This window comes from Lygodium microphyllum, chromosome 15 (genome assembly GCF_053477565.2).
Source record: "Lygodium microphyllum isolate KBCC chromosome 15, Lygodium_microphyllum_v1.1.10, whole genome shotgun sequence".
In the NCBI taxonomy this organism is placed as follows: Eukaryota; Viridiplantae; Streptophyta; class Polypodiopsida; order Schizaeales; family Lygodiaceae; genus Lygodium; species Lygodium microphyllum.
The window spans coordinates 77,214,844-77,242,722 of record NC_141149.1 but is presented as its reverse complement, the minus strand read 5'-3'; the positions used below and the strand labels follow the sequence as shown (position 1 = coordinate 77,242,722).

The following is a 27,879-nucleotide window of genomic DNA, read 5'->3' as shown; positions in this document are numbered from 1 at the left end:
GAAGCATTTTTCAATCAAGTTCGTGCAAAAGATAAAAATATAAGTCATCACATTATATGTACAAAACAAAACTAGATTTTTGCAAATTAAAGAGAGAGAATCTCAATCTTTTTTTGTAGGTGGTGTTATCTTTACTATTAGTTAAGGGGAGGTGGGAGCGGGTGCCACGTGGCAAACCCCAACCCCCCCACAAAGAAATGAGGCGGCGGGTGCCACGCGTCCAGCACCCGCCCTCCGCGCAAAAATCACGCCCGCCCCGACGCGAAGATCCGGGGCGAGTCTAGGCGCAAAGCGCCTAGTATATATTGACAGGACTAACTCTATGAGCATTTTTAAGGCCAATTCAAGGCTCCTAAGATATGCAAACCTCCTAATATATGCAAGCATATGAGAGCTCTTTCTAAGCACATTACAATAACAATCCTAAAATCTTGACATCAAATTTCTATCTAGACATGTAATTCCACAACTTTTCATGATCAATGTCATTTTGTTGATTGTACTCATTTATTCTGATGCATCTAGCTCACATTAAAATCCAAGATTTTTGTGTGAGCAAGTCTAGCCGTACTATGTTTGAGTTTCAATCACAAGCATATAATTGAGTGATGTAGACAACAATATACATTATATTTATGCTAGCCCATTTTATAGATCCACCATTATCTTTTAATTACAAAGAAAAACGAACATAATGTAAGGAAAACAAATGTAATATATAATTAAATATATACACTTAATGAAAAGGGTAAAGGTTTTTTTGGTGTTGTAAGATATCTCAAGTGACACCTTAATTTTTAACTATTGCTATATAGAAATCTGATTATTACTATATGCAATGGTTTGGCTACAAAGTATTGACCATCACCATGTACAATTTTACTAATACAAACCTTCTTCTTGGGAGTACTGATAAGTTTTACCTATGTAAAGAGAAGATGTGGTTCTAGCCACCTCATTCTAGCCTATGCACCTCACACATTACATTGAGTTGCAAATGCCATTACCATTTCTCAGCAATCAAGATATTCACGTGATTACTTGATTGTGGAGCTATTTGCTACTTCTATACAGATGAGTTTTTCTTTTTGCAAACACTAATTAACTGCACTAATTTTCTTCATACACCAAGCATTCTAAATTATTTTAACAGATTGTCAATAGTTCTACCTTCCCTTCTCGTTTAGCAATGTACAACATATATTCAAGCTACAACCAATAGATTGTCTTTTGACCCATCGTTCTGGGTAGTGGCTCTTCAAATTCATTCATCATATGTGCCTCCATACCATCAACCTTAACCTTAATTCACTTAATCTAGCCATCTGCCCTTAATGTCTTCTATAATGACAACCTACTTGAACTTGAAAAGGGGTATAATACAGAGTAATATTTGTTGAATGTTCAATACAGAATAATAAAGAGAATTTATGCATCAAGCAAAGCTAATGATAAGCCTGAATCATTTTAATTCTTTGAACTTGCAGAGCATTGAGAATGCCCTAAGAGAATGTTTGATCAAGCAAAACAACACCAATTCAACCAATTTCTGGTCCCATGATAGTAGAAATTTTGAAGCCTACAAAATCATCTTGTAAATCACATGCTTTGGAATAATCCTAAAATAAATGGCTGGCGCTTTGGCAAAGGATGTGCTAGATACATTAGAGTTGGGAGGAAACATGAATTCCACATTATGTAACACCTTTCAGCCGAAGATGCCGTTTCATATCCCAAAGGAGGGGTGCATCTGAAAAGGCACTTCCTACCATTTGACGCTGAGGAACTATACAATGCAGGTGATTTGCTGTTTTAGAAAAGCAGCATATTGATTAAGAATTCTACAATTATTTGCAGTATCAATTTGCCAATAGCCGACTCAGGGATTCAATCAACTGCTTCAAGTTATGCCGAGTGGTTGTATCCCCAGTAAGACCACTCACATCTCCACTAATGCTCTGCCAGAATTTCAAACAAGACACTTGTCCAACTTTAGAACTGCATAAAAAACACAGAAAAAGAGAACAAAAGTGCCAACAATACAGATTCACAGCTTCAAAATTTGCAATAGAACAGATCACTTGGAGACCACAGGCACAAGGCAGAAGTAGATGTAATCTCCATGTTTCCCTTCTTCAGACGATAATAGCAATATATGACACATGTTAGATGTGCTACTTAAGCATAGGGATTGCATCGCATGTTTTTACTAGTGATACAAGTCTGCAAGACATTTCTTGGTTTGTCAGAAGGATGAATAGGCTCAAGAAAACAATTGTATTGCAAATAATGAACTACCTGATAAAGGGACAAGCTAAGAGCTTGTGTTCAGTTATCTTAGACACATACCAAACCTTACAGTACTGCAACTATCATGAAGAAGTCGTTTTGCTTATACAGACAACTCTAGAGACAGAAGAGTTCAGTGAATGAGAATATGTTGTACCTCGATATTTTTCAGTGTCTTTGTGACTGTTGACACAGACTGACGAAGAAGCTCTGTGTTGTCAGGGGTCAAAACTGATTCATTTAATCTCCTTAAATCCAAGCCTGTATCAGTAAGGACTTTGGCAAGATGTTCCAGTTCTTTTAAGAGACCACCATTTTGTACCTCTTTCAGAAGAGGCTCAAGTTCACCAAGCAACCCTTCAATCTACAAAGAAACATCAACATGTCATTCACAGGAAACATCTAAGCATGAACAATTTGCTCACTGGAACCACCAGAACACCTAATGCAATTGTATATACTGATATCGACTGAATTTATACCTTTTTTACAAGAGGCTGAGCATCCTCTACTGACTTGCCAATGCGATCTGCCAAATTATAAATTTCATGAATGCCAATAGAGTCAACCTCCCTCGCAAGCTTGGTGAATATGCCTACCAATTCATCAAGGTTTACACCCTGCACTCCTTTAATCTTTTGCCTGTCACATACAATCAGGCCTTCTTCAGCACAGCCCAAATCAAGTGGGCCAACTGACGGCTGGGGCACTGGATAATTTGGTGTGATGTCAATGCGTGTTTCCATCAAAAGCCCAGATTGGTTGACCTCCACTAATGAGTTTCTAGGGATCACCACTTTTGCATCAAGCACCTGCCAAACAATAACATCTTCATTTTAGTTGATAAATTCATATCCTGATGTTACTCCATCTTTTTGTAAAGGATTAAACGATGTCTATGACATTCTGCATTATGGCGGTTTTGAGGACAAGTGTTAACACATTCACATCAGAGTCCAGACTCCTGCATATAGGATCAGCATTTCAAAGCCTCCAGATAGCATACAATGTCTCATAAACTAAACTGCACATGGAAAGAAGTTGCATAAGACTGGTGAGCCATCAAACATCCACATGCTATTCAGACTCTTGCATACAGGATCAGTATTTCAAAGTCTCTGGGCAGCATACAAGGTCCCATAAACTAGACCGAAAATTGCATAAAAGTTAAACTGCAGAGCAATCAATTACATCAGTCAGAAATTCAGCAATGCCTAGAACTATGCTCTCAGCTGTGGAGCAAGACTAGGGTGCTCCTCAGCCCCTCTATGTTGGGAATAAAGGCCTCGTGCCTTCATATGTGCTCGGGTGTGAACACACCCTTAGCACTTGTACTTACACATATATATCTATCTAAAAACCTCAAGGTACTCACTCGTCATTGTACCTACAAACGGGCTCACTCTCGACTCTGCTCTATCTCACTCTCTCTGTCTCTCACTGCGCGTAACGACTGTCTATCTCGACCTCCATGCCTAACCCGCCACTACAAACTGGTATCAGAGCCATCAGGTTTTGCACGCTTCTCGAGACGTCGAGAGTGAGCTGGGTGATGAAACCAGCCTTCCTTCTTGGAATGGGTGGTAATTACCTGATTTAAGAGTTAATTATAGCAATAAGTAAATGCACATAAAATGAAATACACACTTTACCATAACATTCTTGGACATTAGACACCCTGTTGGCCCCAAAATTGGGGCCCCTTGCGGTATTTCTTTAGCTTTCATTCAATTGGAAGGAGTACAACTTGAGATTCTTCAATCTCCTCCTACTAACCAATTGCTCTTGCTATCATAAATGACCAGCAAGCCTTTTGGGTCATTTGCCCCTTGATTCACCCAGGACTTCTTCTCCAACTTGACCCTTGGCTGGCCAAATGCTGCCCCAAATCAATTTGGGATGGGCTGGCTCCTAAAATCCCTTGATAATCTTCAATTATCAGCTCTGGTTTCAGTCCCTTGAGCCTTCAATCTCTGGCACGGATCCCAAGGTGGTTGCTAAACCCTAATTTCTGCTGTAAATTAGGGTATACTACAGAAATTACAGATCAGCCCACCAAAAATGGCTGAAATCTCCTCCAAATGGCTAAGAATTGCTGAGAATGGCTGAGCATAGACTGAAGGAGATGAGAGAATGCTATAGAGAGAGAATTCTGAGATTTGTCGTGAAGAACTGATCAAAATCAGCTGCTGCCCTGTTGTGCCAGCCCAAAATTGATGCACCAACAACAATAGGAGCATCAGAGACTGTGATCTTCAGGAAAAAGTGCCTCAGTAGCAATTGCCAGCTTCCCAAGGTCAAGAATATGCAATCTCCATCACCAAAATGATCTCCAACGGCTGGGAACTAGCCCCAAAAGCTGGCAGCAACAGTCCAACATCTCTTCCCAACAGCTCCAAAATGAAAAAACGAGATTTTCCTCTCCCTTCAACCCTATTTGGCCTTTCCCCCACTTGCATGGGAAAGTTTTGCCAAGTGGCAACTTTCTTAATCCATTTTCAGCAATTTCCAATCATTTAATTATTAATTCTGAAAATTAATTCAGTCCTTAATCCATGCCCAGAAAATTGACCTTGACCATCAAAAAATTAATTGGCTAGGCTGTTTGCAACCCAAAGTGGTCCCATGCATTAATTAACCCTTGGACAAGCATTAATCCATTAATTAATGCCTAGTCCCTAGTATCACCACTAACACTTAATGGCCAATTAATGGTCCTAGGGGCAAACTGACACCAAAATTCACCTAGAATCTAACAAGTGTAACTTGTGACAACTTTTGCCTTTGACACCCATCTTTTTCACAGGGTCCTTCGGCCTTCAACTGTGAAAAAGTAGCTTGCACCTCACATGTGCAACACATGTGCATCTTTTAATTGCACATTTGATTAATCCTTTAATCAAATGTCAATTAAACATAAGCAAAGCATCAAATTTTCATGTCCGCATGACAATGAGGAGGCAATTGTCAAGGCGATAGTTCCACTTCGTGAGCAAGTAGGCGAGACAAGTCGAAGGCAGGCTTGTGTGCAGGATAAGCAGTCGTGTTGCCAACCAACAGGCGACTGACGGGAGATGTAGCCTGAATCAGGCGGCATTTTATCACAGGCGACAGGGCCAAGCTCCAGCGAGAAGAGTGTACAACAAGACCAGGGGGCACTGGGCGTGCAACGGGCAGCAGGTAGCGTGCAACCTGCAAACGAGGACTAGCAGTCGGCGGGCAGCGGGCAGCGGGGTGTTGACCAACGGGGCGGGACGAGCGAGCGCTAACGACATGCCTCAAACAGGGCAACATTCAATCAACGATCCATCCCACAGGTCAACGGACCCCCTGTCACGTTCCTCTTTTTTTTTCTTTTTTAAAAAGCAAAAATCAAATTCTACCCCTTCCTTGACAAGGTTTCGTGCACCAAGCACAAAAGGCCAGATTTATGCAACTGTGGTCCAAAAAATTTGGGGCTTTTCCCAGATTTGGAAAATTTGATGCTAGACATGCAAATCTATCTCAGAAATTGCAGGAATTTGTGACATTTTGTTCCCGACATTTGGGGCTTTTCATGGACATGCACAAATTGGGCTGAAATTTACCCAATTTCTCAAAATTTATGCACATTGGACCCCATGCGATTTGCGGCTTTTGCAGTTTGGGTAAAATCTATGCAACATTTGGCCATTTTATATACATGCAGGTTGAATTCCACGCAATTTGGATATCAACACTTGGTAAAATTTAGGGGTTTTGCTAAAATTGCGCTATTTTGGCAAAATTGACCTGTTCTATGCATGACAGAGAAAATGTAGATGTGCAGTTGATGCTTTGAGAACAAAAATTTTGGGACTTTTGACCATTCGTGTCAAATTTCTGTCAGAGTGCAGCGGTGCGGAAGCGTAGGACTGAGAGAGAGAGAACGCAGAGAGAGAAGAGAGAGAGAGAGAGAGAGATAGTGGACGATGAAGATCTGCTGTATAAAGAATGCTGAATACAACGATATGCAGATATATACACGGGCGCAGTGCGCTGGACTGCATGTCTCCACCTCGACGATGCAACCTACTGTTCACCTCGAAGTCCACTGCACACTGCACTGTCTGCTGTCTAAAATCTGTGAACAGAGACGGAATCTGCGCGTCACCGGTTTGTAATCTGCGAGCAGAGAAGTGCACCAGACTGCTGAAAGTGTCGGGTGTAAATAGCCGAAAAACGGGGCAAAAGAGGGCGCCAGAAATGGCCAGGCGGCTGCATTAAATGCAGCCGACTACCTGCTGCAGTTCGGACTGCCATGTGGCAGTCCGACTGTGCAGTCTGACTGCTGCACCAGGCCACCTGCTGCCCTGATCTGATCTGATCTCTAACACCCCCTCTCAGAGCCTGGGCAGGGCAGAAGCCTGAGGGATCTGGAATGTCTCCGAAGTAGAGCCTAAGGAAGCGCCTTCGTAAACAAATCCGCAAGATTGTCCTCCGTCTTGCAGTACTCCACAGTGATGATCTCATCCAGAAGCTTTTCTCGGATGAAGTGGTACTGGATCTCAATGTGCTTCGTCCGGGTATGAAAAACAGGGTTCCTTGCCAAGGCAATGCAACTCTCATTGTCACATCGCAGCAATGTAGGACGAGTCTAGGGACACCCAAGCTCCTCCAATAATCGCCGAAGCCACATAGCCTCACATGTGGTGGAAGACGCGGCCCGATACTCCGCCTCAGTAGACGAAAGGACTACCGTGGGCTACTTCTTGCTACTCCATGTTAACACCTGCACCCAAAGTAAAACAGTAACCTGTAGTAGACCGCATGTGGTCCACATCACCGGCCCAATCAAAGTCGCTCCAACCTGCAAGTACAAGATCTGACCCATCTGTCCCTGCGGGGTAATGAATCCCTAAATTAGACGTCCCCCTCAGATACCGAAGTATCCTCTGAGCAGCCTCCCAATGCACCGTCTTAGGTTCACTCATGAACCCGGCCAAGAGCCCAACAGCAAAACATAGATCAACCCTAGTGTTGAGAAGCCAAATCAAGGACCCAATCAACTGACGATAGCGGGACGCATCTGCCAAAGGAGAAGCTGAATGGGAAGTGGCCTTCCAGTTCGGATCCATAGGAGTAGATAGGGCCCGACAATCCTCCATCTCAAAAGACACCAGAGCTCCTGTACGTATCTCTGTTGAGAGATAAAGATCCCCCTCTCAGACTGATAAATCTCATGGCCCAAAAAGAAATGGAGTAGACCCAAATCCGTCATCTCGAACGTCCGATGTAAAGCTGACTTCGTCTCTTGGACCTGCTGTGCATCATCACCTGTGACAATCAAATCATCAACATATAAGACAAACAGCACACAACCATCCTCGGAAGTATGAACATACAGCTGCGGATCGGCTTTAGACCGCCGATATCCCAACTGAGATTGGAGGAACGAATCAATCTTCTCATTCCATGCACGCGGAGCCTGCTTGAGGCCATACAAGGCCTTCTTCAACCTGTAGACTTTCCCATCTGAAGATCCAAAGCCAGGAGGCTGCTCAACATAGGGGATCGATTAAGGATGTGAACTGCAGTAGCCACAGCCTCGGCCCACAGAACCTGAGGGGTCTGTCGGTGCTCCATCATGGTGCGCGCCATCTCGATCACACTGCGGTTCTTCCGTTCAAGAATACCATTTTCTTGAGGAGTGTTGGTATTGGCAAACTCCTGGTGAATTCCTCTATCTGCACAAAACCGAGCAAACTCATTAGAAACAAATTCACCTCCCTTGTCGGATCGCAAGGTCTTCAACTTCCGGCCCGATCGGTTCTCCTCAAAGAGAAGCCAATCCTTGAAGTGCGAGAAAGCTTCTGACTTTAATGCCAAAAAGTAGGCCCATGTCATCCTGCTGTAGTCATCCACGATCAGCATGAAGTACGAGCTCCCACGCAAGGACTCATTCCTCATAAGGCCACATAGATCCGTAGATACTAGCTCCATCGGTGAAGTAGACCGCAGCGAAGCTGTGTGGGGAATGGCATCCCTATGCTGCTTCCCCCGAATGCAGGAGACACATGGCTGCTGGCTCATCACTATATCCGGCAACCCTCGAACAAGCTGTCCACGTGACGCCCTCCAAAGATAGTCATAGTTCAGGTGACCAAACCGAGCATGCCATAACTCTGACTGTGACTGAGAGGTAAGAAGAAGAGTAGAGAGCGCGGTGGAAGACTTCAGTTTGTAAATGCCGTTCTCCTCATATCCGGATGAGAGAACCTTCCTCGATCCACGATCAAGGACTCGCACCGTAGTACTGTCAAACTCCACCAAAAGGCCAAGGGAGCAAATCTTATCAACTGAAAGAAGATGGTACCCTAATCCTGGTACATGCAAAACCTCTGAGGTATGGATACCACCTCGTCCATCGGGAATAAGCTGCATCTTACCCCGACCTGCAATAGAAACTGAAGAGTTGTCTCCAATGAGAATCTGCCCACGCGACGGTCGCAACTGGGCAACACCATCTGATGAAGGAGTCATGTGCCGTGAGGCACCACTATCAACAATCCACTCTCGAGCCTGGGGAGCCGCCATCGCAGCATCAGAAGCATTCGGTGAAGCGTCCTCGATGACAGCTAGATGAAGAAATCAGCTGATGAGGGTGCAGCCACCGCTCCAGAATCCTTGGTGTCCTTCTTCTTGGTGTCCTTCGTGTCTTTGTCAGGGCAATCCTTCTTCCAATGGCCAGTCTTTCCACAAATATGGCATGTGGAGTCTTTGTCCTTGTCCTTCTCCTTGTCCTTCTTGGACTTATTGTCCCCCTTCTTCTTCTTTTGGTCCTTCCCCTTCTTCTGAGAGGCTTGACCTGTCAACGCCTCCGACTTGGAAGCATTCTGTCCCTTTAATTATTCCTCTTGGTCCAAGACCATAGGAACCAACTCTTCCCACCGAAGAGTAGACTCTCGCCCCGAAGCAATAAGGGCAGAGTAAAATGTACCGAATCGTAGCGGCAACTGGGACAATAGTGTGATCGCCATGTCTTTGGAGGAAATCGGCTTCCCCGCATTCTGAGCCTGCATCTGAAGCTGCCTTAGCTTGTTAATGTGCTCCCGTAGCGAAGAAGACTTATTTACGGGCAAGGTCCGCATCTGTACCTCCAAAGAAATCCGCTTCATTAGGGTCATCCGATTGTACATCTGATCAAGCTCCAGCCATATCTCCCGAGCCACCGTCAAGTGCTCGATATGAGCGATCACGGCTGTAGTGCATGATAGAAAGAGAAAGGATCGAATCCTGGCATTCAGTTTGTCCCAATGAGACTGGGCCTTGGCCAACTCCGCACAAGCATTGGAAGAGAGTTTGGACTCATCTCTTACCGAGGGCCGGTCAATCTCCTCCTGTACCAGCTCCGCCAAATCATAGGACTCAAGGATGGCCAACATCATGACGCGCCAAATGCGGTAGTTGTCGCCGTCGAGCTTCTGATCCGCAAGAAGAGCCGGTAAGACAGGCACCTTCCGGTCCATAATCGCCTGGAACTCCAAGTCAATCTCTGTAGACATCTTCACCTGCAATGCCTTCACAAACGCAAAAGCAACCCCCTCTGACTGAGAAAACTCAGCCTGCTAAGGCTCTTCCGCGTCCTGAAGCTTCTTCACCCGCCGAAGGCGATGAAAAAGCAAAACCTGCACTTGTAGGCTGAAAACTCAAACTTCCTCCGCGTCAAACAGCAGTAAACAGCAGCAAATCCACCACCTGTACTCCTTTCCTGTGCGCCCACACTCGTTTCAGCCTTGTTCCAAGGCGCAGCTCTCCTGTCTGCCCTTAAACGTAAAAAACGCAAATTTGTGTCGCGATGGAAACTCCTCTTCAGGTTGATTCTACGCTCAGTCAGCCCTCAAACACTGCTCTGATACCATGTCAGAGTGCAGCGGTGCGGAAGCGTAGGACTGAGAGAGAGAGAACGCAGAGAGAGAAGAGAGAGAAAGAGACAGTGGACGATGAAGATCTGCTGTATAAAGAATGCTGAATACAACGATATGCAGATATATACACGGGCGCAGTGCGCTGGACTGCGTGTCTCCACCTCGACGATGCAACCTACCGTTCACCTCGAAGTCCACTGCAGTCTGCACTGTCTGCTGTCTGAAATCTGCGAACAGAGACGGAATCTGCGCGTGTCACCGGTCTGTAATCTGCGAGCAGAGAAGTGCACCAGACTGCTGAAAGTGTCGGGTATAAATAGCCGAAAAACGGGGCAAAAGAGGGCGCCAGAAATGGCCAGGCGGCTGCAGCCGACTGCCTGCTGCAGGTCGGACTGCCACGTGGCAGTCCGACTGCTGCACCAGGCCACCTGCTGCCCTGATCTGATCTGATCTCTAACAATTTCATGCCCGTGGGTACATGTACAACAGAAATTGCAGCTAAAATCTGGGATTTCTCGTGTAATGTGATGCATATGCCCTTGAAACAGCTGTAATCAGTTGTGGAATGTTGTAGCACATGGTTTGGTGCTTCTGAAAATTTAATTACACATCTGAAATCTGTGCTTCTACATAGTCATTTATTGTTGATTGGTACTTGTGTGTACCTTGGTCACTCGAGTGACAGTTTTGGGCCTGCATTTGCTGTTTTTTTTGTCACATTTGGGCTGAAAATCATAGCTTGCAACAATGATAACAGTAATCTGATGCACATAAAGAAGCTTGAAGGAGTTTGGCAAAAGCAGTGCTACAATATCATATTGCAAAAGAAGCAAGCAAAGCCGATCAAAACCAAAGGGGCAAAGCCCGCGGACATGGAACAGGATGATTGGGATGAGTTAAATGAGCTTGCACGCTCAACCATAGAGCTATCGATTTCTTATGCCTTGCTATTCAACATTGAAGATTTGGATTCTGCATATGCTATATAGACTAGACTGGAAGAACTACTGTATGCACAAAAGAGTGTTGCAAGCAAAGTGTATTCACTAAAAAAGCTTATGGATTTGCGTATGAAAGAGAGTACACCAATGTCTACTCACTTGAGTGAGTTTAACTCCATTTTCAGCCAGCTGGTTGCCTTGAAGTTCAAGATTGATGAGGAATATAAGGCTACTTTATTGCTTTGCACTCTACCAAAGAGTTGGGATACATTCGGGACTACTATGAGCAATCCTAATGTGATCCTTTTGTATGCTGATGTAGAGAGTGCTCTACTTATGGAAGAGATGAATCGGCAAAACAATACATCCAGTAAGTCTTCCAGTGCTTTGCATACTAGGAGCAGATCACAGCAAAAGAGCAAATATGATAGCAAGGGACGTAGTAAATCACGTGGTAAAGATGTTGAATGTCATCATTGTGGCAAGAGGGGTCACTTTAAACGTGATTGCTACAAATGAAAAAAAGAGAAAGAAAAAGGCAAAAAGACGAATGATAGCAAGGAAGAGAAGAAGGATAGTCAGCATAAGAAGAGCAGTGTAAAAATTGAAGAGGTGAATGTAGTCACTCATGACAGTGACAGTGGGAGTGACGCACTCTGTCTCTTCACACTTTGGTGCACATGCTTTACTTGCAGATACAAATGATGACATGCATACCTGGATTCTCGATTCAGGTGCTTCCTTTCATGTCACCCCTTATCGTGAGTGGTTCTTCGCCTATACAGGGGGTCGACATGGTGTTGTTCATCTTGGGGACAACTATACATGTGAGATTGCAGATATTGGCAATATGCAATTACAGTTTCAGCATGGCTTTGTCTTTACACTTCAGCATGTACGGCATGTACCTCAGCTCAAGAAGAGCTTGATTAGCACAGGGCAGCTAGATGATGATGGTTTTCATACCACATTTGGTCATGGAAAATGGAAGATCTGTAAGGAATCAAGAGTGATTGCCAAAGGTTGCAAGAGTGATACTTTATATCCACTTCATGTTGTTGTGCTAAGAAATGCACTTAGCCACTTAAACAACCCCAAAACATGCTTATTTTAGCCTTATTTTAGCCAAAACCCTAGAACAGGGCGCGGATTGAGAAAGTTAAGTGGTAGAGGATTTAGAACCCTACTTTTCTATAAATTGGCAGCCAGCCCTCCACTCTTTCATAATCTCGTTTTTTTAAGTTTCAGGTGTTACCAGCTTGTTGCCCACACCCCGCTCACACAGGACATCTCAGCCTTTGCTGTCCATCACTGTTCCCTACAGTCTAGCGCCTGTTTCTGGCCCTCCACACACTAATTGCTGTTGTTTCTGCCTGGCGACTGACTACTGTTCATCTGCACTGCTGTCGTACAGCCTGCCACACTAGCAAACTGCTGCATTTGCAGACTCCAGCTGCCGCCCTGCCAGTTTTCTCTCTCCTGTCTGCAGTCGCTGCAGTCTTTCTCTCTCCTGCAGGCTATCCTGCCTATGTTTTCAGTCTTTCTCTCTCCTGCAAGCTCCGTTTTTAGTCTTTCTCTCTCCTGCAAGCTGTCCTGCTTGCGTTTTCAGTCTTTCTCTCCTACGGGCTCCGTTTTTAGTCTTTCTCTCTCCTGCAGGCTATCCTGCCTGCGTTTTTAGTCTTTCTCTCTCCTGTAGGCTTCGTTTTTAGTCTCTCTCTCTCTCCTCACTGCTGTCTACATCAGATCCAGGTTCTCATTGCTGTGTTTGTTGGTGTTCGATATCTAGAGGCTGCCTTGCTACGATTCGGGATCCGTTCGGAGTACGACACACTCTCCAGTTCATTACCCTTGCCCTGATCCTAGAGATACAGGAGTTCGAGGTTCAATATTCATTCACTACATAATGTGTTTGTTGCATGAGCATCGTATTATTAGTAGTCATATCATTTCATTTATTCATTGTGTTCATTGTCTCTGAGTCACTCTAACCCTAACCCTAACTGTGTTCTTTTTATCAATCTGTGCTTTATTGTACGGTTTCTGTTTATGTTTCTGTGTTAGGATATTTTTCTTTACATGGTATGAGAGCCTGGTACTCTCTGAGAAACCTAGGCCTTTGATCTAAAAGCTCTTCGCAAGAAGCAAGAACAACAGTAGGTTCAAATGACTTCGAACACATCAACACCGATTCAGTCTCCAGATCAGCCTATGCCGAGAACCGAGCAAGAGTGGGCCGATCAGCTTGCTCCACAAAGTTTCGACATGGTGAGAGAAACATCTGAGTATATGGAAGAAAAGATAGGCAAGCTGACCTCTGAGAAATATCGGGAAGAGGTTCGTCGGCCTTCTCCTCGTTGGACCCATGACGCACTCCGAGATTCAAGAATAGAGGGGAGTCCTTGAGAAGTGGGAACCGCAGGATGGACCGCGGAGGTCACGAAGAAATCAGGCACATTCTACAAAGCTTGTTTGCTCCAACTATTGTTTGATGACTCGTGTTATGCAGGATTGAGAGCCCACTTCTGTGAAGGAGGCTTTGCAATCTGACCATTGGCAGAAGGCTATAGAAGCCAAGTTGGAGGCTATTGAGAGGAATGGCACTTGGTCCCTTGTGCCTCGTCCCTCCCACAAGAAGGTGATTGGCGTCAAGTAGGTCTTTAAGACCAAGTACCTTAGCGATGGTTCTTTGGATAAGCACAAGGCTCGCCTTGTTGCTAAAGGTTTTCCTTAGCGCCCAAGCATTGACTTCCATGATACTTTTGCCCCCACTGCTTATATGGCGACTATTCGAGCTATTATTGCCTTGGTTGGCCATAGGAGATGGCCTATCTATCAATTGCATGTGAAGTCGGCCTTTCTCAATGATGACTTGCACGAGGAGATCTATGTAGAGCAACCTCTATTACGACAGAGAGTCCAGGATCCAGACACGCAATGCTTTCACACAATAGAGAGATAGAGAGAGAGTACAAAGTAGAAAGGAGAGTGAGCATGACATTGTTGGGTACAACGACAAGTGTACCTCTTCAGGTTTTAAGATAGATATATATATATATGAAAGTACAAATGTGCTAAGGGTGTGTTCACACCCATACTCGTATAAAAGGCACGATGGCCCTTTATTCCCAACAACCTCCCACCTAAAGGCAATGTGCCTTAAGGGAAGAAAAGAATCAGCTAAGTCTAGGTATGTACAAAGCTGAAATACATATGTCTATCCAACTCCCATCATCTGTCGGCAATGAGCAAACCACTCTGCTGAAACACCCTTCGTGAGAAGATCCGCAGGATTATCATCTGTATGCACTTTGACAAGCTCAATGTTCTTGCTGTCAAGTACATCTCTAATGAACTGATACTTCACCTGTATGTGCTTCGTCTTTGTATGAAAGACAGGATTCCGTGCTAGCATGATAGCACTTTGACTACCACAATGGAGAACAGGTAACTTTGTAATGCCAAGCTCTTCAACCAGACACGAAGGCCATAAAGCCTCCTTGCATGCCTCAGTGGCAGCCACATACTCTACCTCTGTAGTAGACAATGCAACACACTTTTGTAGCGTAGAGATGCAAGAGACTGCTCCTTCTATGAAGATACACGTACCCAGAAGTGGACTTTCTAAAGTCCGCATGACTAGCATAGTCTGCATCCATAAAGCCAACAACAAATGCCTTCTACTTTCCAAAGCAGATGCACAAATCCTTTGTGCCTTTGAGGTATCTCATAATATCTTTCACTGCTTTCCAATGCTTTTTACCAAGGTTTGCCATGTATCTGCTAACCACTCCCATTGCAAAGACAATGTCAGGACGTATAACAACCATAGCATACATCAAACTGCTAACAGTTAAAGCATATGGTATCTTGCCCATTTCTAACTTCTCATCATCAGATGTAGGGTTGTCCTCTGCACTGAGTTTCACATATGGAGGCAATGAAACCCCAATTGTTTTCCCCCTCTTCATATTGAAACGCTGCAAAACCTTGGAGATATACTCCTGCTAAAATAGATAGAGTAATCCTTTTGACCTATCTCTGAGAATTCGCATGCCAAGAATGTGATTTGCATCACCAAGATCCTTCATATCAAAGCTGCCATGAAAAATTTGCTTCAGTAAGTCCAAGTCATGACTATCCCTGCCAACAATTAAAATGTCATCAACATACAGAACCAAGATAATCAAGCTACCATCTATGGCCTTCTTGGTATATAAGCACTAATCCACTTGACTTCTATAAAAACCTTGAAACTACATAAATGTATCAAACTTATGATATCATTCTCTTGGTACTTGTTTCAGCCCATACAAACTCCTTTTGAGTTTAAATACAATCTTCTCTTTCCCTTTTGCCACAAACCCTTTAGACTGTTGAACATATGAGCCTTCACGCAAAACACCATGTAAGAATGTTGTCTTTACATCCATCTGTATGGGCTCCATATCTTCAACTGCAACCAAGCCCAAAATGGTTCTCAGTGTAGTCATCTTGACTACAGGAGAGAGGATCTCATCAAAGTCAACTCCATGTTCCTGCTTGTACCCCTTCGCAACCAATCTTACTTTGTACTTTGGTGAGGAACCAGAAGTGACCTTTATCTTGTAAACCCATTTGCATGGAAGTGTTTTCTGCCCTTTAGGCAACTGCACCACGTCCCAAGTGCCATTTTTCTCAAGAGATTCCATCTATGACAACATGGCTTTATACCATTTCTAGCTATCCTGTCTATCCATTGCTTCCTTGAAGCAAAACGGTTCACCACAGTCTGTCAACATGACATAATCAGCCACATTGTTTGCACCAGGAATAAATCTATTAAGTTGTCTAGTAGCCCTAGACGATCTCCTAACCCAGTGATCATTGTTTGCTGGTTGTTCCTGCAAATTTCTATTTTTAACTTGCTGTCCTGGCATTTTAGCTTGCAAATCAGCATTAACAGCTTGCTATCCTTGCTGTTCCTACACATCCAATGGCTCATCATTATGGGAAATAGCTGGCTGATCATTTCCAACATTATTTTCTACATTTGCAAGTTCATGTACAGCAGGTATTTGCTGCTGTACAGCGAGCACATTTTGCTGTCCAAAAGGTATTTCTTCCCAGAATAGAACCCTATGGACCTCCTCAGTCTTTTCGGGCTGTTTATGCATGCGATCTTCCCGAAAGATAACATCATTGCTGCGTACTACTTTCCTTTTCTCGGCATCCCATAATCTATACCCTATTTTACCTTCATCACGATATCCTAGGAAAATACATTTACAGCACTTTGGCTCAAGTTTGCTGCGTTTTTCCTTACATATGTGCACAAATGCTTCACAGCCAAACACTTTCAAGGATACATACGAAGGTGGCTTGCCCGCCATGCTTCTTGGGGTACATCGGAATGTACTAACTCTAGAGGAGAAGATTCCAGCCAAAGAGACTTTTTATGAGACGTCTGTGTATGTTTACCATAAATACAATGATCACAATGCTCAAAATCAGCATAATGAATACAAGGCAAGTAACCCAAACGAGAGAGTACTTTCATTCCATTTTGAATTATGTATCCCAACCGGCCATGCCACTAAGAAACACTTGGCTACTCGGTCACGACAACAACATGATCACTCACACTAGATACATGGAAAAGATACAAGGTATCACTTTTACAACCTCTAGCAATCACTCTAGATCCCTTACAGATCTTCCATTTCCCATCACTAAAGGTGGTATGAAATCCATCGTCATCTAGCTACCCTGCCCTAATCAAGCTTTTCTTGAGCTGAGGTACATGCTGTACATGCTGAAGTGTGAAGACAAGACCATGCTGAAACTACAACTGCACATTGCCAAGACCTGCAATGTCACATGCATAGTTATCTCCAAGATGAACACCACCATGTCGACCCCTATATAGTTAGAAAACCACTCACAATGAGGGGTGACATGAAAAGAAGCACTTGAATCTAGAATCCAAGTATGCATGTCATCATCTATATTTGCAAGTAAAGCATGTGTACTAAAGTGTGAAGAGACAAAGAGTACATCATTCCCACTGTCACTGTCATAAGTGACTACATTCGCTTCTTCAATTTTGACACTGCTCTTCTTAGGCTGGCTCTCTTTCTTCTCTTCCTTGCTATCATCGGTCTTCTTGCCCTTTTCTTTCTTTCTTCTATTTGTAGCAGTCACGTTTAAAGTGACCCTTCTTGCCACAATGATGGCATTAAACATCCTTACCACGTGATTTACTGCGTCCCTTGCTATCAGATTTGCCTTTCTACTGTGATTTGTCTCTAGTATGCAAAGTGCTGGAAGACTTACTAGATGCATTGTTCTACTGATTCATTTCTTCCATGAGTAGAGCACTCTCTACATCAGTATACAAAAGGATCGCAATAGAATTGCTCATAGCAATCTTGAATGTATCCCAACTCTCTGGCAGAGTGCAAAGTAAGAATGTAGCCTTAAATTCTTCCTCAACCAAGAACTTCAAAGCCACCAACTGGCTGAAAATGGAGTTAAACTCACTCAAGTAAGTAGACATTGTTGTACCCTCTTTCATACGCAAATCCATAAGCTTTTTCAGCCAATAAACTTTGCTTGCGGCACTCTTCTGGACATACAGTTCTTCCAGTCGAGTCCAAATAGCATAGGCAAAATCCAAACCTTCAATGTTAAACAGCAAGGCATTCGAAATCCATAGCTCGTTGGTTGAGCATACAAGCTCATTTAACTCATCCCAATCTTCTTGTTCCATGTCTGCGGGCTTTGCCCCTTTGGTCTTAATTATTGGCTTTGCTTGCTTCTTCTGCAACAACAGGATATTATAGCATTGTTTTTGCCAACTCCAAAGTTATGTGCTCCTTCAAGCTTCTTAATGTGCATGAGATTACTACTGTCACTGCTGCCAGCCATGATTTTCAGCCCAAATGTGACCAAAAATTTCAGTAAATGCAGGCCCAAACTGCACACAAGTGACCAAGGTACAAGCAAGTACCAACCAGCAATAAATGACCTCGTAAAAGCAGAAATTTCAAACCTGCAAATAAATTTTCAGCGGCACTAAACCTTGTGCTACAGCACTCCACAACTGATTACAGCTGTTCCAAGGACAAATACATCACATTACATGAGAAGTCCCAAATTTTAGCTGCAATTTCTATTGTACATGCACCCACGGGCACAAAATTTGACATGCATGGTCAAAAGCCCCAAAATTTTTGTGCTCAAAGCATCAACCATACATCTGCACTGTCTTTAACATGCATAGAACAAGCCAATTTTACCAAAATAGAGCAATTTCAGCAAAACCCCCAAATTTTTCTAAGTGCTAGGTGTCCAAAATGCATGGAATTAAACCCGGGTGTACATAAAATGACCAAATGGCGCACAAATTTTGCCCAAACAGCAAAAGCCCCAAATTGTGCGGGGTCCAATGTGCATCAATGTCGAGAAATTGGGTAAATTTCAGCCCAATTCTTGCATGTACATGAAAAGCCCCAAATGTCGAAGGCAAAATGTCACAAATCCCTGCAATTTCTGAGACAAATATCACTGTTTGTCACATCAAATTTGGACAAATCCCCAAATTTCTGGCACAATTTTGCCCAAAATCATGAGTTGTGCTTACATGCATGAACGCATGCAAAGAAAAGGGGTAAAAACTGTTTTTTTTTTAGAAAGAAAAAAAAAATGTGACGCGGGGGGCCGGGGGGGTGTGTGTCGGTTGACCCGCTGTGCAGGTCGCCACGCGCCTGTCGGCACTTACAGACCGTCGCCTGTCGACTATCGTCACCAGTCCATCGCCTACCACCTGATCCATCTGACCCCTACAACCCGTCAACTCCAATCCGCCGTGTCCCTGTGCCACGATGCTGCCTTGTCGCGCCCAGCTGCTGCCACCGCCTGCTCGCATGACATCTGCAGCCCGTGACCTACAACTCCTGCTCGCCTGCGACACTCAGCTTGACAACTGTAAGCTCCTACTCATTTGTCACTCAGCTTGACAACTGTTAATGACTCCGGAAAGCGTGCATGACCTATGAGCTTTGATACCAATTTGTTACGACAAAGAGCACGAGGATCGAGACACGCAATGCTTTCACACAGCAGAGAGACAGAGAGAGAGTGCAAAGTAGAGAGGAGAGTGAGCATGACGTTCTTGGGTACGACGACGAGTGTACCTCTTTAGGTTTTTAGATAGATATATATATATGAAAGTACAAATGTGCTAAGGGTGTGTTCACACCCGTGCACATGTAAAAGGCACATGGCCCTTTATTCCCAACAACCTCTTGGCTTTGGATCCTCAGATGGAAAAGTTTTTAGGTTGAAGATTGTATGGCCTTAAGTAGGCTCCTCGTGCATGGAACGAGAAGATTAACTCGTTTCTTCAATCAAAGTTGGGATATCGGCGCTCCAAGGACGATCCGCAGCTTTATATGCACACTTCCGAGGTTGGTCGTGTGTTGTTTATCTTGTTTGTTGATGATTTTATTCTTACCCGTAACCAAGCACAGAAGGTCCAAGAGACCAAGACAACTTTACATCAAAAGTTCGAGATGACAGATTTGGGGCTTCTTCATTTCTTCTTGGATCACGAGATTTATCCATCTCAGAGGGGGATTTTCATCTCTTAGCAAAGATACATTCATGAGCTCTTGGTGACGTTTGAGATGGAGACTTGTTGAACCATTTCTACTCCTATGGATCCAAACTGGAAGGCCACTTCACACTCAGATTCTCCCTTGACTGATGCTTCCCGCTACCGTCACTTGATTGGATCCTTGATTTGGCTACTCAACACTCGTGTTGATCTTTATTTTGCTGTGGGTCTTTTGGCGGGGTTCATGAGAGTGAACCCAAACAGGTGCATTGGCAGGCTGTCCTAAGGATTCTTCGATATTTGAGGGGGACCTCTGCCTTAGGGATTTCTTATCCAACAGGTACAGATACTTCAACTCTTGTTCTTACAGGTTGGAGTGACTCGGATTGGGCTGGCGATGTGGACCATCAGCGGTCTACTACAGGCTATTATTTTACATTGGGTACAGGTGTTGTCTCATGGAGTAGTAAGAAGCAGTCCACGGTAGCTCTTTCTTCTACTGAGGTGGAGTATCGGGCCACGTCTTCCACCACATGTGAGGCTATGTGGCTTCGGAGATTGTTGGAGAAGTTTGGCTGCCCCCAGCCTCGTCCTACTCTTCTGTGGTGAGACAATGAGAGTTGCATTGCCTTGGTACGAAATCCTGTTTCCATGCCTGGACGAAGCACATCGAGATCCACTATCACTTCATTCGGGAGAAGCTTCTAGATGGGACCATTGATGTGGAGTACTGCAAGACAGAGGATAATCTTGCAGATTTGTTCATGAAGGCGCTTCCCCAGACTCCTCTTCAGCGACATGCCACATCCCTCAGTCTTTAGACCTGTCCAAGATCTGAGAGGGCGTGTTAGAGAGTCATTCCCTGGACAGCAGTGTACAGAGCAATACGGCCAGAGTGCCACATCAACAGTCGCAAGAGCCACGTCAGCAAGTGCAGTACGGCCAGACCAGTCGGACAATTGCCACGTTAGCATAGGTGGTCAGGTACAGCAACAATCGGACAAATTTAGACAGCTGACCTGATTCTAGTTTTTTTTTTTGTATTTTTCATCTGCTATTTATAGCAGTCCAGTCTAGCATTTGGACACACACACATCTAACATCTGACAAAGAAAGCGTGTTGGTAGCTGACAGCACGCGCACTCACGGAGATCGAGGTCCTCAAAGCGGAGACATACACAAATATTCTCTCTGTACCCGTGTATATTTCTACATTTCTATACAGCATTCTACACTGCAAATTTTTTGCGTTTTACTGTCTCCTCTCTCTCTCACTTCTCTCCATGTTCACTTTCTCTCAGTCTTGGTCCCACGCTTTCGCATCGCTGCACTCTGACAGCACCACCCCTCTCTTGAGCATCATGCAATACTCCACGTCTATGCTCTGCTAAGCTTAACTGAGTGGATTGAAGTTGGCTCCAACTGAAAAGAATCAAGGTAAAAATGTAACAAATGAGGTGATTCACGTCACATCTCAAAGCTAGCCAATAAAACAAAGTCTCAATTGCTTTCACTATACCATTAATGCCAAGGTGCCCTACGTACGGAGATGCATAAATTTCAACCATAACCTTGGCCCTTACCTGCTTTGTAACACATAATCGGCCATGCATCATAAACAAAGCCCTCTCTAAGAGTATAGTACTCATGGTGCTGACCATCTAATAACAAATCATAAACTCTAGCAAAGCCCTCATCATTGGAATAATGTATCTTCATCTCATCTAACCCATGATAACATGCTATAGACACTATTGAAACCTCTGGTCCCCATGGCTAGTGTAAGGCTAGTCCTAGTGTTTGCAACTTAAGCAACAACTCCACAGCCCATACAAGAGCGTGAGACTTGACGATTGATCTTCTCCAACTCCATATAGAGATCCTTGAAGATGGCCTCCTCCTACTCATTTTCCTCCTTGTTAACACTCTTGAAGGTAGACTCACTTAACTTGATCTCAACAACATTCACCTAATTAATACAAAGAGATAATTTGCATATTTAGAATCTAACTCATTATTTAGAATAAGTAATAAGTGGAATAAAACTTGTCACTTCCAACTTACCTGTCTAGCCATGGGCATCTCATATATAGTTTGAAGAATATGTAAGTTAAAGAGCAACAATAAATTAGTCGCTTTAACTACCATGTGCTCAACTTGTTTTGGATCTTGGCGTGAATGAGAGAATATGCTAACCAATTTCTCTCACACGCACTAGCTAAACAATCCTACATTAGGTGAAAAATTCAACTTGTTTCAAAATTCAATTTCAATAATCACATAACAATTCAACTTTAGGTGACAGCTTATAAGCAGATACCTACAACTTACCTGTACAAGCACTCTAAGGGCAATCTATTGGATAGTGGATACTTGATATCCAAAAGATTTCCACCAAAAAAGAGGCTTGACCAAAGAGACCCTCTTCTAGCATAGAGTACTAGCAAAAGCAATTCCTCTTTGGTCACTATAATTGATGATTTCTTGTAAAAATGTTACACGTTGGTCTTCATCCAATGCCTTCGAAATGTAGGCATCTCTATTGGTTGTCAACTCTTGATCCATGAAAAGAAGTGAAGCTTTATAAGCAAGATGCAAGAGTGCACCCAATCAATGGATGGATCTTCTCATCCACTTCAGTTTTTTCTTCCCTAAGTAAAGAATGTCATCACACCTTGGTATGGCATCCAATCTGTCAACACTACTTTTTTTTAGTGCATTTAATTTAGTCATTCGAATTTAAAAATTAAAACTTTTACTTTAAACTTAATTGACTTATACAAAAACAAGTGAAGTTACATTGGTTCCTCTGCATCTAGTACTTTGCACGCCTTGATCTTCTCAATGGCCTCTCTCATAAAGTGCATGAGAAGCCCCAAGGTGGTGTCCTTCATGTCAGTCAGTCGTGTGTAGAACCCTATATGAGGGGGCAATAGTGATGACTAGCGCTAGTACATCATTTCAAAATGCCTCTCTCAAGCAAAGCCTTTAAATTGCTTTCTCCTCCTTCACGCTTGAGAGTGACTCCTCTTGCAACCATGCCTTAAACTTCTCCCAAAACATGGCTTATTAAATTTAATTTTGCACATCATATAATCACTCTAAAAGCAACCACATGGCGGCAAAACGGGTCTTTGAGGGCTTCTTTAACTCTACATCACTATAGGCACAATAGATAGCTAAGACCTTTACCTTCTTGGTGATGAAATCTACTATGAGACAAGCATCCCAATAATCTTCTTCGCCCATTCCAATAACCCTATATGTCTTCCATAAGGAGATCAATGCAATGGGTGGCACATCCATACAATGGACGAGAACTTTGCTTTAAGCAAACAGCTCATCCTTCAATAATTGGAAGCATTGCCAGTGACCACTTACACCACGTTGGTCACACCAATCTACATGGCACAAGTGAAAGAGGGGATAGGTTTGAGTTATGATGGAATCATGGATCATGGAGATAGAGATTTATGAATCGTAATGGAAAATGAAGAGGTAGAGATTTATTCAAATGTAAAATAAACTATGATTTATGAATATTCAAGCATAAAATGAGTAACTATTTATTAAATCATAAACCAAAAAAAGATTACCTCAACGATAGCTTGGCAAATATGTGAGTATATGAATGCGCCCATGCATCTTCGTCCTCTTTGCCCCGCATCCACTGCCCACAAGACAAATGTGCCAAGAGGTAAAGAAACAAGAATGTTGATTATGCCTCATTTCTTCTTATCACTCCATCCATCGGTAGTACAGCACAACCATACTTTGACATCCAGCACATGACTTCAGATTTATTGATTTCCTCTCCTCATCGAGCTTCTTAGTCTACATGTCACTGTAGATGACATCATACCACCCCTCACATGGACCAACCACGGCAATGGCTTTAATCATTCTCTTCCACCTATCCACTTGAAGCAAGTGAAATGGGAGATTGCACTCAATGATAGTACATGCAATTTTTATATTTGCTTTCCTTTGCCTCTCCTGGAGAAAAGACAAAGGACCAAAAACACCACCCGTAGCTTGCCTACACAACCTTTTGCTTTCAACACTGGCGGCGGAGCCTAAGGCCATTGAAGCACATGGACTAAGAGAAGTTGTAGTAGGTGTAGAAGGCGTTTGAGAAGTATCCACTTCCATGTCAGGGAAAACCGCCTCCTCTTGAGCTTTAGCCATCCTCAATCACACGTGGCCACTTTGATGGAAGAGGGGCGAGTACTTCATTATCTCGTCCGCTACGGATTGAGGGGTGGAAGGACATGGGCCGCATTGACCACCCACCTTGGTTAAGTAGATGATGAGCCTCATCACACTACTAGTCATCTTCTTCCCACAAAACTTGAAAGTCCGACGGTAGCAATTAGCATTGCCAAAGGCCTTCACAAGATTAATGATGTAGAGACCAAAAGCTTCATGAAGAGGCTTCGGCATTGTGGATAGGAAGAGGGAGATGGATGCAATGAATAGAGAGGGAAAAGAGATAGGGAGAGGAGAGGAAGAGGAGGTGAGGGAAAGGCATGAGAAGATGGGTGCCCATAATATGGCATAATAAATATCCCAATACAAGGCATAAATAAGCCCATGATATGCTCAATAAATACAATGCTAAGAAGACGTGTGTTGCTCTTCAAAGTTGGCTCTCATCAAGCCAAACTGCCTCCTGCACCCAATCGCTGCAAAAACTCACATTCATGAAGGCCTCCATCATCCACCTACACTTTCTATTGGTCCCATAGTACTCTGACATTGATCAAATAGAAGGCAGGGTTCATCCTTCCATTGGCTGAAAGCTGCGATCGATAGGTGCTCCCGCGCCCCCCCCCCCCCCCCCCCCCCTCCCCCCTCTCTCCCTCTCTCTCTCTGGTTGGAGTATTTGGCCACCACAGTAAAACAAAGCATTTCACAGTAGTGAATCACTATTACGCATGCAGCACATACCTGCACAACTACATCGATACTGTCAACCGTGGGCTTCACATTTATGACATTCCCCACATCCACTCCTCGAATGCGCACTGGGGTGCCTACGGAAATCCCACTCGCATTGGAAAACTCAACAACTGCCTGATACTTTTGGGTCCGCGACCGAAACTGATAATCTTTCAGCCATCCAACTGTCAAAGAAAGCAGCACGGCACCGGAGACGATGAAGAGGCCAACTCCACCTTCCCACACACTGCGCTTACCGAATCCAAAATTGCTCAAGGGGTTGACCACTTGCCTCCACAGTGACCTGGGAATGCTCAAAACTGCAGAGAAGACCCCCTGTTGTTTTCGAGATGTCGACGTGGACGGAGTGTGATCTGTTCCTGCCCTGACTGTGAAAAACCCTCTTCTGGGCTGCCTAACGAGAACTGACCCTCTGTTGATGGAGCAACTACCCTGCCGCCAATGAATGGCGATGTGTGTGTGGAGGGGACCTGCCTTGATGGAGCCATTGGAGAAGGGCAAGCTGATAGAATTGCGCTCCATTAGGGTCTCATGGGTGGTGGATCTCCACCAAACGGGAGATGCTCTGTCTGCAGAAAACCCAGGAAGACATCGATAAGAGTATGCCACATAAACATCCCCTCGCATTGAAGGTATGCATGCCAGCGCAGGGGGACGAGTGTTGATTTTTGGCCTATCGCGATTCGCTACAACTAGCGTTCCGTGCTAGGACCCGCTCTTGGCACGACTTTGGGGCACCTACAAATAGATGGTCTTCTCTCTCTCTCTCTCTCTCTCTCTCTCTCTCAACAACTTCCTCGTTAAGTATCCTATAAACCATGAACGTACTTCTTTGCAATATGTAAACAACACACTAATGTCTCATTATTTTTCAAAATAACATAGCTCTCTCTCTCTTCCTCTCTCTCTCTCTCAACAACTTCCTCGTTAAGTATCCTATAAACCATGAACGTACTTCTTTGCAATATGTAAACAACACACTAATGTCTCATTATTTTTCAAAATAACATAGCTCTCTCTCTCTTCCTCTCTCTCTCTCTCTCTCTCAATAGCTATACTATAAACTATGAACGTACTTCTTTGCAATATATAAACAACATGCCAATAATCTCTCATTATTTTTCACAAGATAGCTCTCTCTCTCTCTCTCTCTCTCTCTCTCTCTCTCTCTCTCTCTCTCTCTCTCTCTCTCTCTCTCTCTCTCTCTCTCTAAATTTTATCTACAATGAAACATAGCCCTAACCCATTGAAATTAATGACCACCACTCTTCAAAATTCCATAAAAACATAATATAGTTATACTTAAAGGCATCGAAGATGAAACTTATGCATATATGTATCAAAGATGAACATAAAGTCCATTTGGCTACTCGTCTTTGAATAGTTTACTTTTATGAGACTTGTTATCAATGACAACAAGCCTTGTTATTTCCACACGTCGCAGTGTGGAGATTTCAAACAAACTATTACATGTAGATCACACTTCTCTAGAAAACATGGCATTTGCTGCAACAAAACAACACAACAGTAGTAGGAATGTATCCCATCAACAAAATGTAAAAAAGTAAAAGGAGTAGGAAATACAATGCATGCAAACAAAATACATTGGCCAACATCCATCTTCAATAGATGTAGCACAACCAAGTAGCACAAATCATGACATTCCTATCATTTCCATTGAGGAGGGATTCTCCTCAAGTGTGACCAAGTTACAATGTAATCGTAGATAGGGGATGCTACATAATAACACTACACATATCCCCCATAGATAATATCAACAAATATGCCTTCATGTATCTAAACAAATAGAAGATTCTAAAGGTACTCAAACACGCACACAAGAGATCTACGCATTTTAGAATCTTACACCAATCAAAGGAATTTCTCATGCAATCTCATCTGAGTTTGAGATGCACCATAGTAACCAAGCACGCAATAGATCCATGCATTTTAGGCTCTTACACCAATCGAAGGAATTTCTCTTGCAATCTCATCTGAGTTTGAGATGCACCATAGTAACCAAGCACGCAATAGATCCATGCATTTTAGGCTCTTACACCAATCGAAGGAATTTCTCTTGCAATCTCATCTAAGTTTGAGATGCACAATAGTAACCAATGACTAGGATCATCATTTTCCTACAAAACAACAGCAAGAAAATCAAAAAAGTAAAGAATAATTTAGTCCCTAAGTAACAGAGATGGTCCAAGCAACCAAGTGCGATAAACATTGGAAGTAGTAGATATGAGGTGGTCAAACTCTTTGCAAGACTTCCTTGTACACAATATTAACAGTGGAACTTGAGCATTGATCTTTATCACGTAGTAAGATCTTTAGCCCAGTAGACGATTTCACTCGAGAAAATGGCACATATAGCTATCCATGTGTGAATACCAAGCTTTTCAGATACAACCCCACCGAAGCCAAAGTTTGTCCTTGGGCCTTGTTAATAGTCATTGCGAATGCCAATCACATAGGAAATTGTCATTGCCTCATAGTGAAGGAAAAGTGTAAGGTTGTGGGAATGAAGGTGATTCTTAGGATGAACACCATGGAACTGATGTTTGTACTAGTAATGATCTTGGTCTCTAAAACCTTACTACTAAAGGCCTTATATATCAGAGCCGCATCCCATTATATAGCCCTCTTATAAGATTTAAGTTTCGAAGTAAAATAATTGGTGCATCAACCTTCAAGAGCAGCAAATGTGATGGAAATCCTCCTCTAAGTTCAAGAGAATTGAAATATTCTAAAGAGTAGATAAATGCATTATCATTAGTATCAGCAATACTGTCAACATTATAGTATTGCCTTACATTTCCTAGCATCAAATGCAATGCTTTCAGATTGATTTGTTCCACCTTTACATTCATTGGAGCAAGAATCACCCTTTCTATAGAGAAAGCTCCTTGTTCATGCACATAAGAGAAGTCATTATACACATATGAAATGAGATTCCTGAAGGGAGGTGAGCCTTAAAGTGGAAGCACGTGAGTAGAAGCAAGAGCTACGATGGAAAGAGCAAGAGTAAAAAAGAGAGAAGACACACATAATACGGGAACTCCAATAGTCACAATTTGTGATTAGCCTTCCCTTTGTTCAAATATCACTAAAAGAATTAAAAATGAGGTGACGGTGATGGGTGCCTGTCACTTGCAGTGTGCAAATGTGTAAGGATACAAGTACTATGAGTGTAACTAATACA

General features: G+C 43.3%; 1 protein-coding gene across 2 annotated transcripts; it reads right to left on the bottom strand.

The window, feature by feature from the left end:
- Nucleotides 1-1,561: 1,561 nt before the first annotated feature.
- Nucleotides 1,562-25,417, bottom strand: ABCI15 (trigalactosyldiacylglycerol2). 2 transcript variants are annotated; one of them, XM_087694337.1, is made up of 4 exons: nt 24,663-25,417; nt 2,772-3,101; nt 2,447-2,653; nt 1,562-1,958 (listed from the first exon to the last, which is right to left on the bottom strand). In XM_087694337.1, exons 1-4 carry the CDS (start codon nt 25,299-25,301, stop codon nt 1,860-1,862), a joined length of 1,275 nt encoding a protein of 424 aa, XP_087550463.1. In that variant the 5' UTR covers nt 25,302-25,417; the 3' UTR covers nt 1,562-1,859. The 2 variants fall into 2 exon arrangements, with proteins under 2 accessions (XP_087550463.1, XP_087550464.1); XM_087694338.1 differs by lacking the exon at nt 24,663-25,417 and adding an exon at nt 23,309-24,398.
- Nucleotides 25,418-27,879: the final 2,462 nt, after the last annotated feature.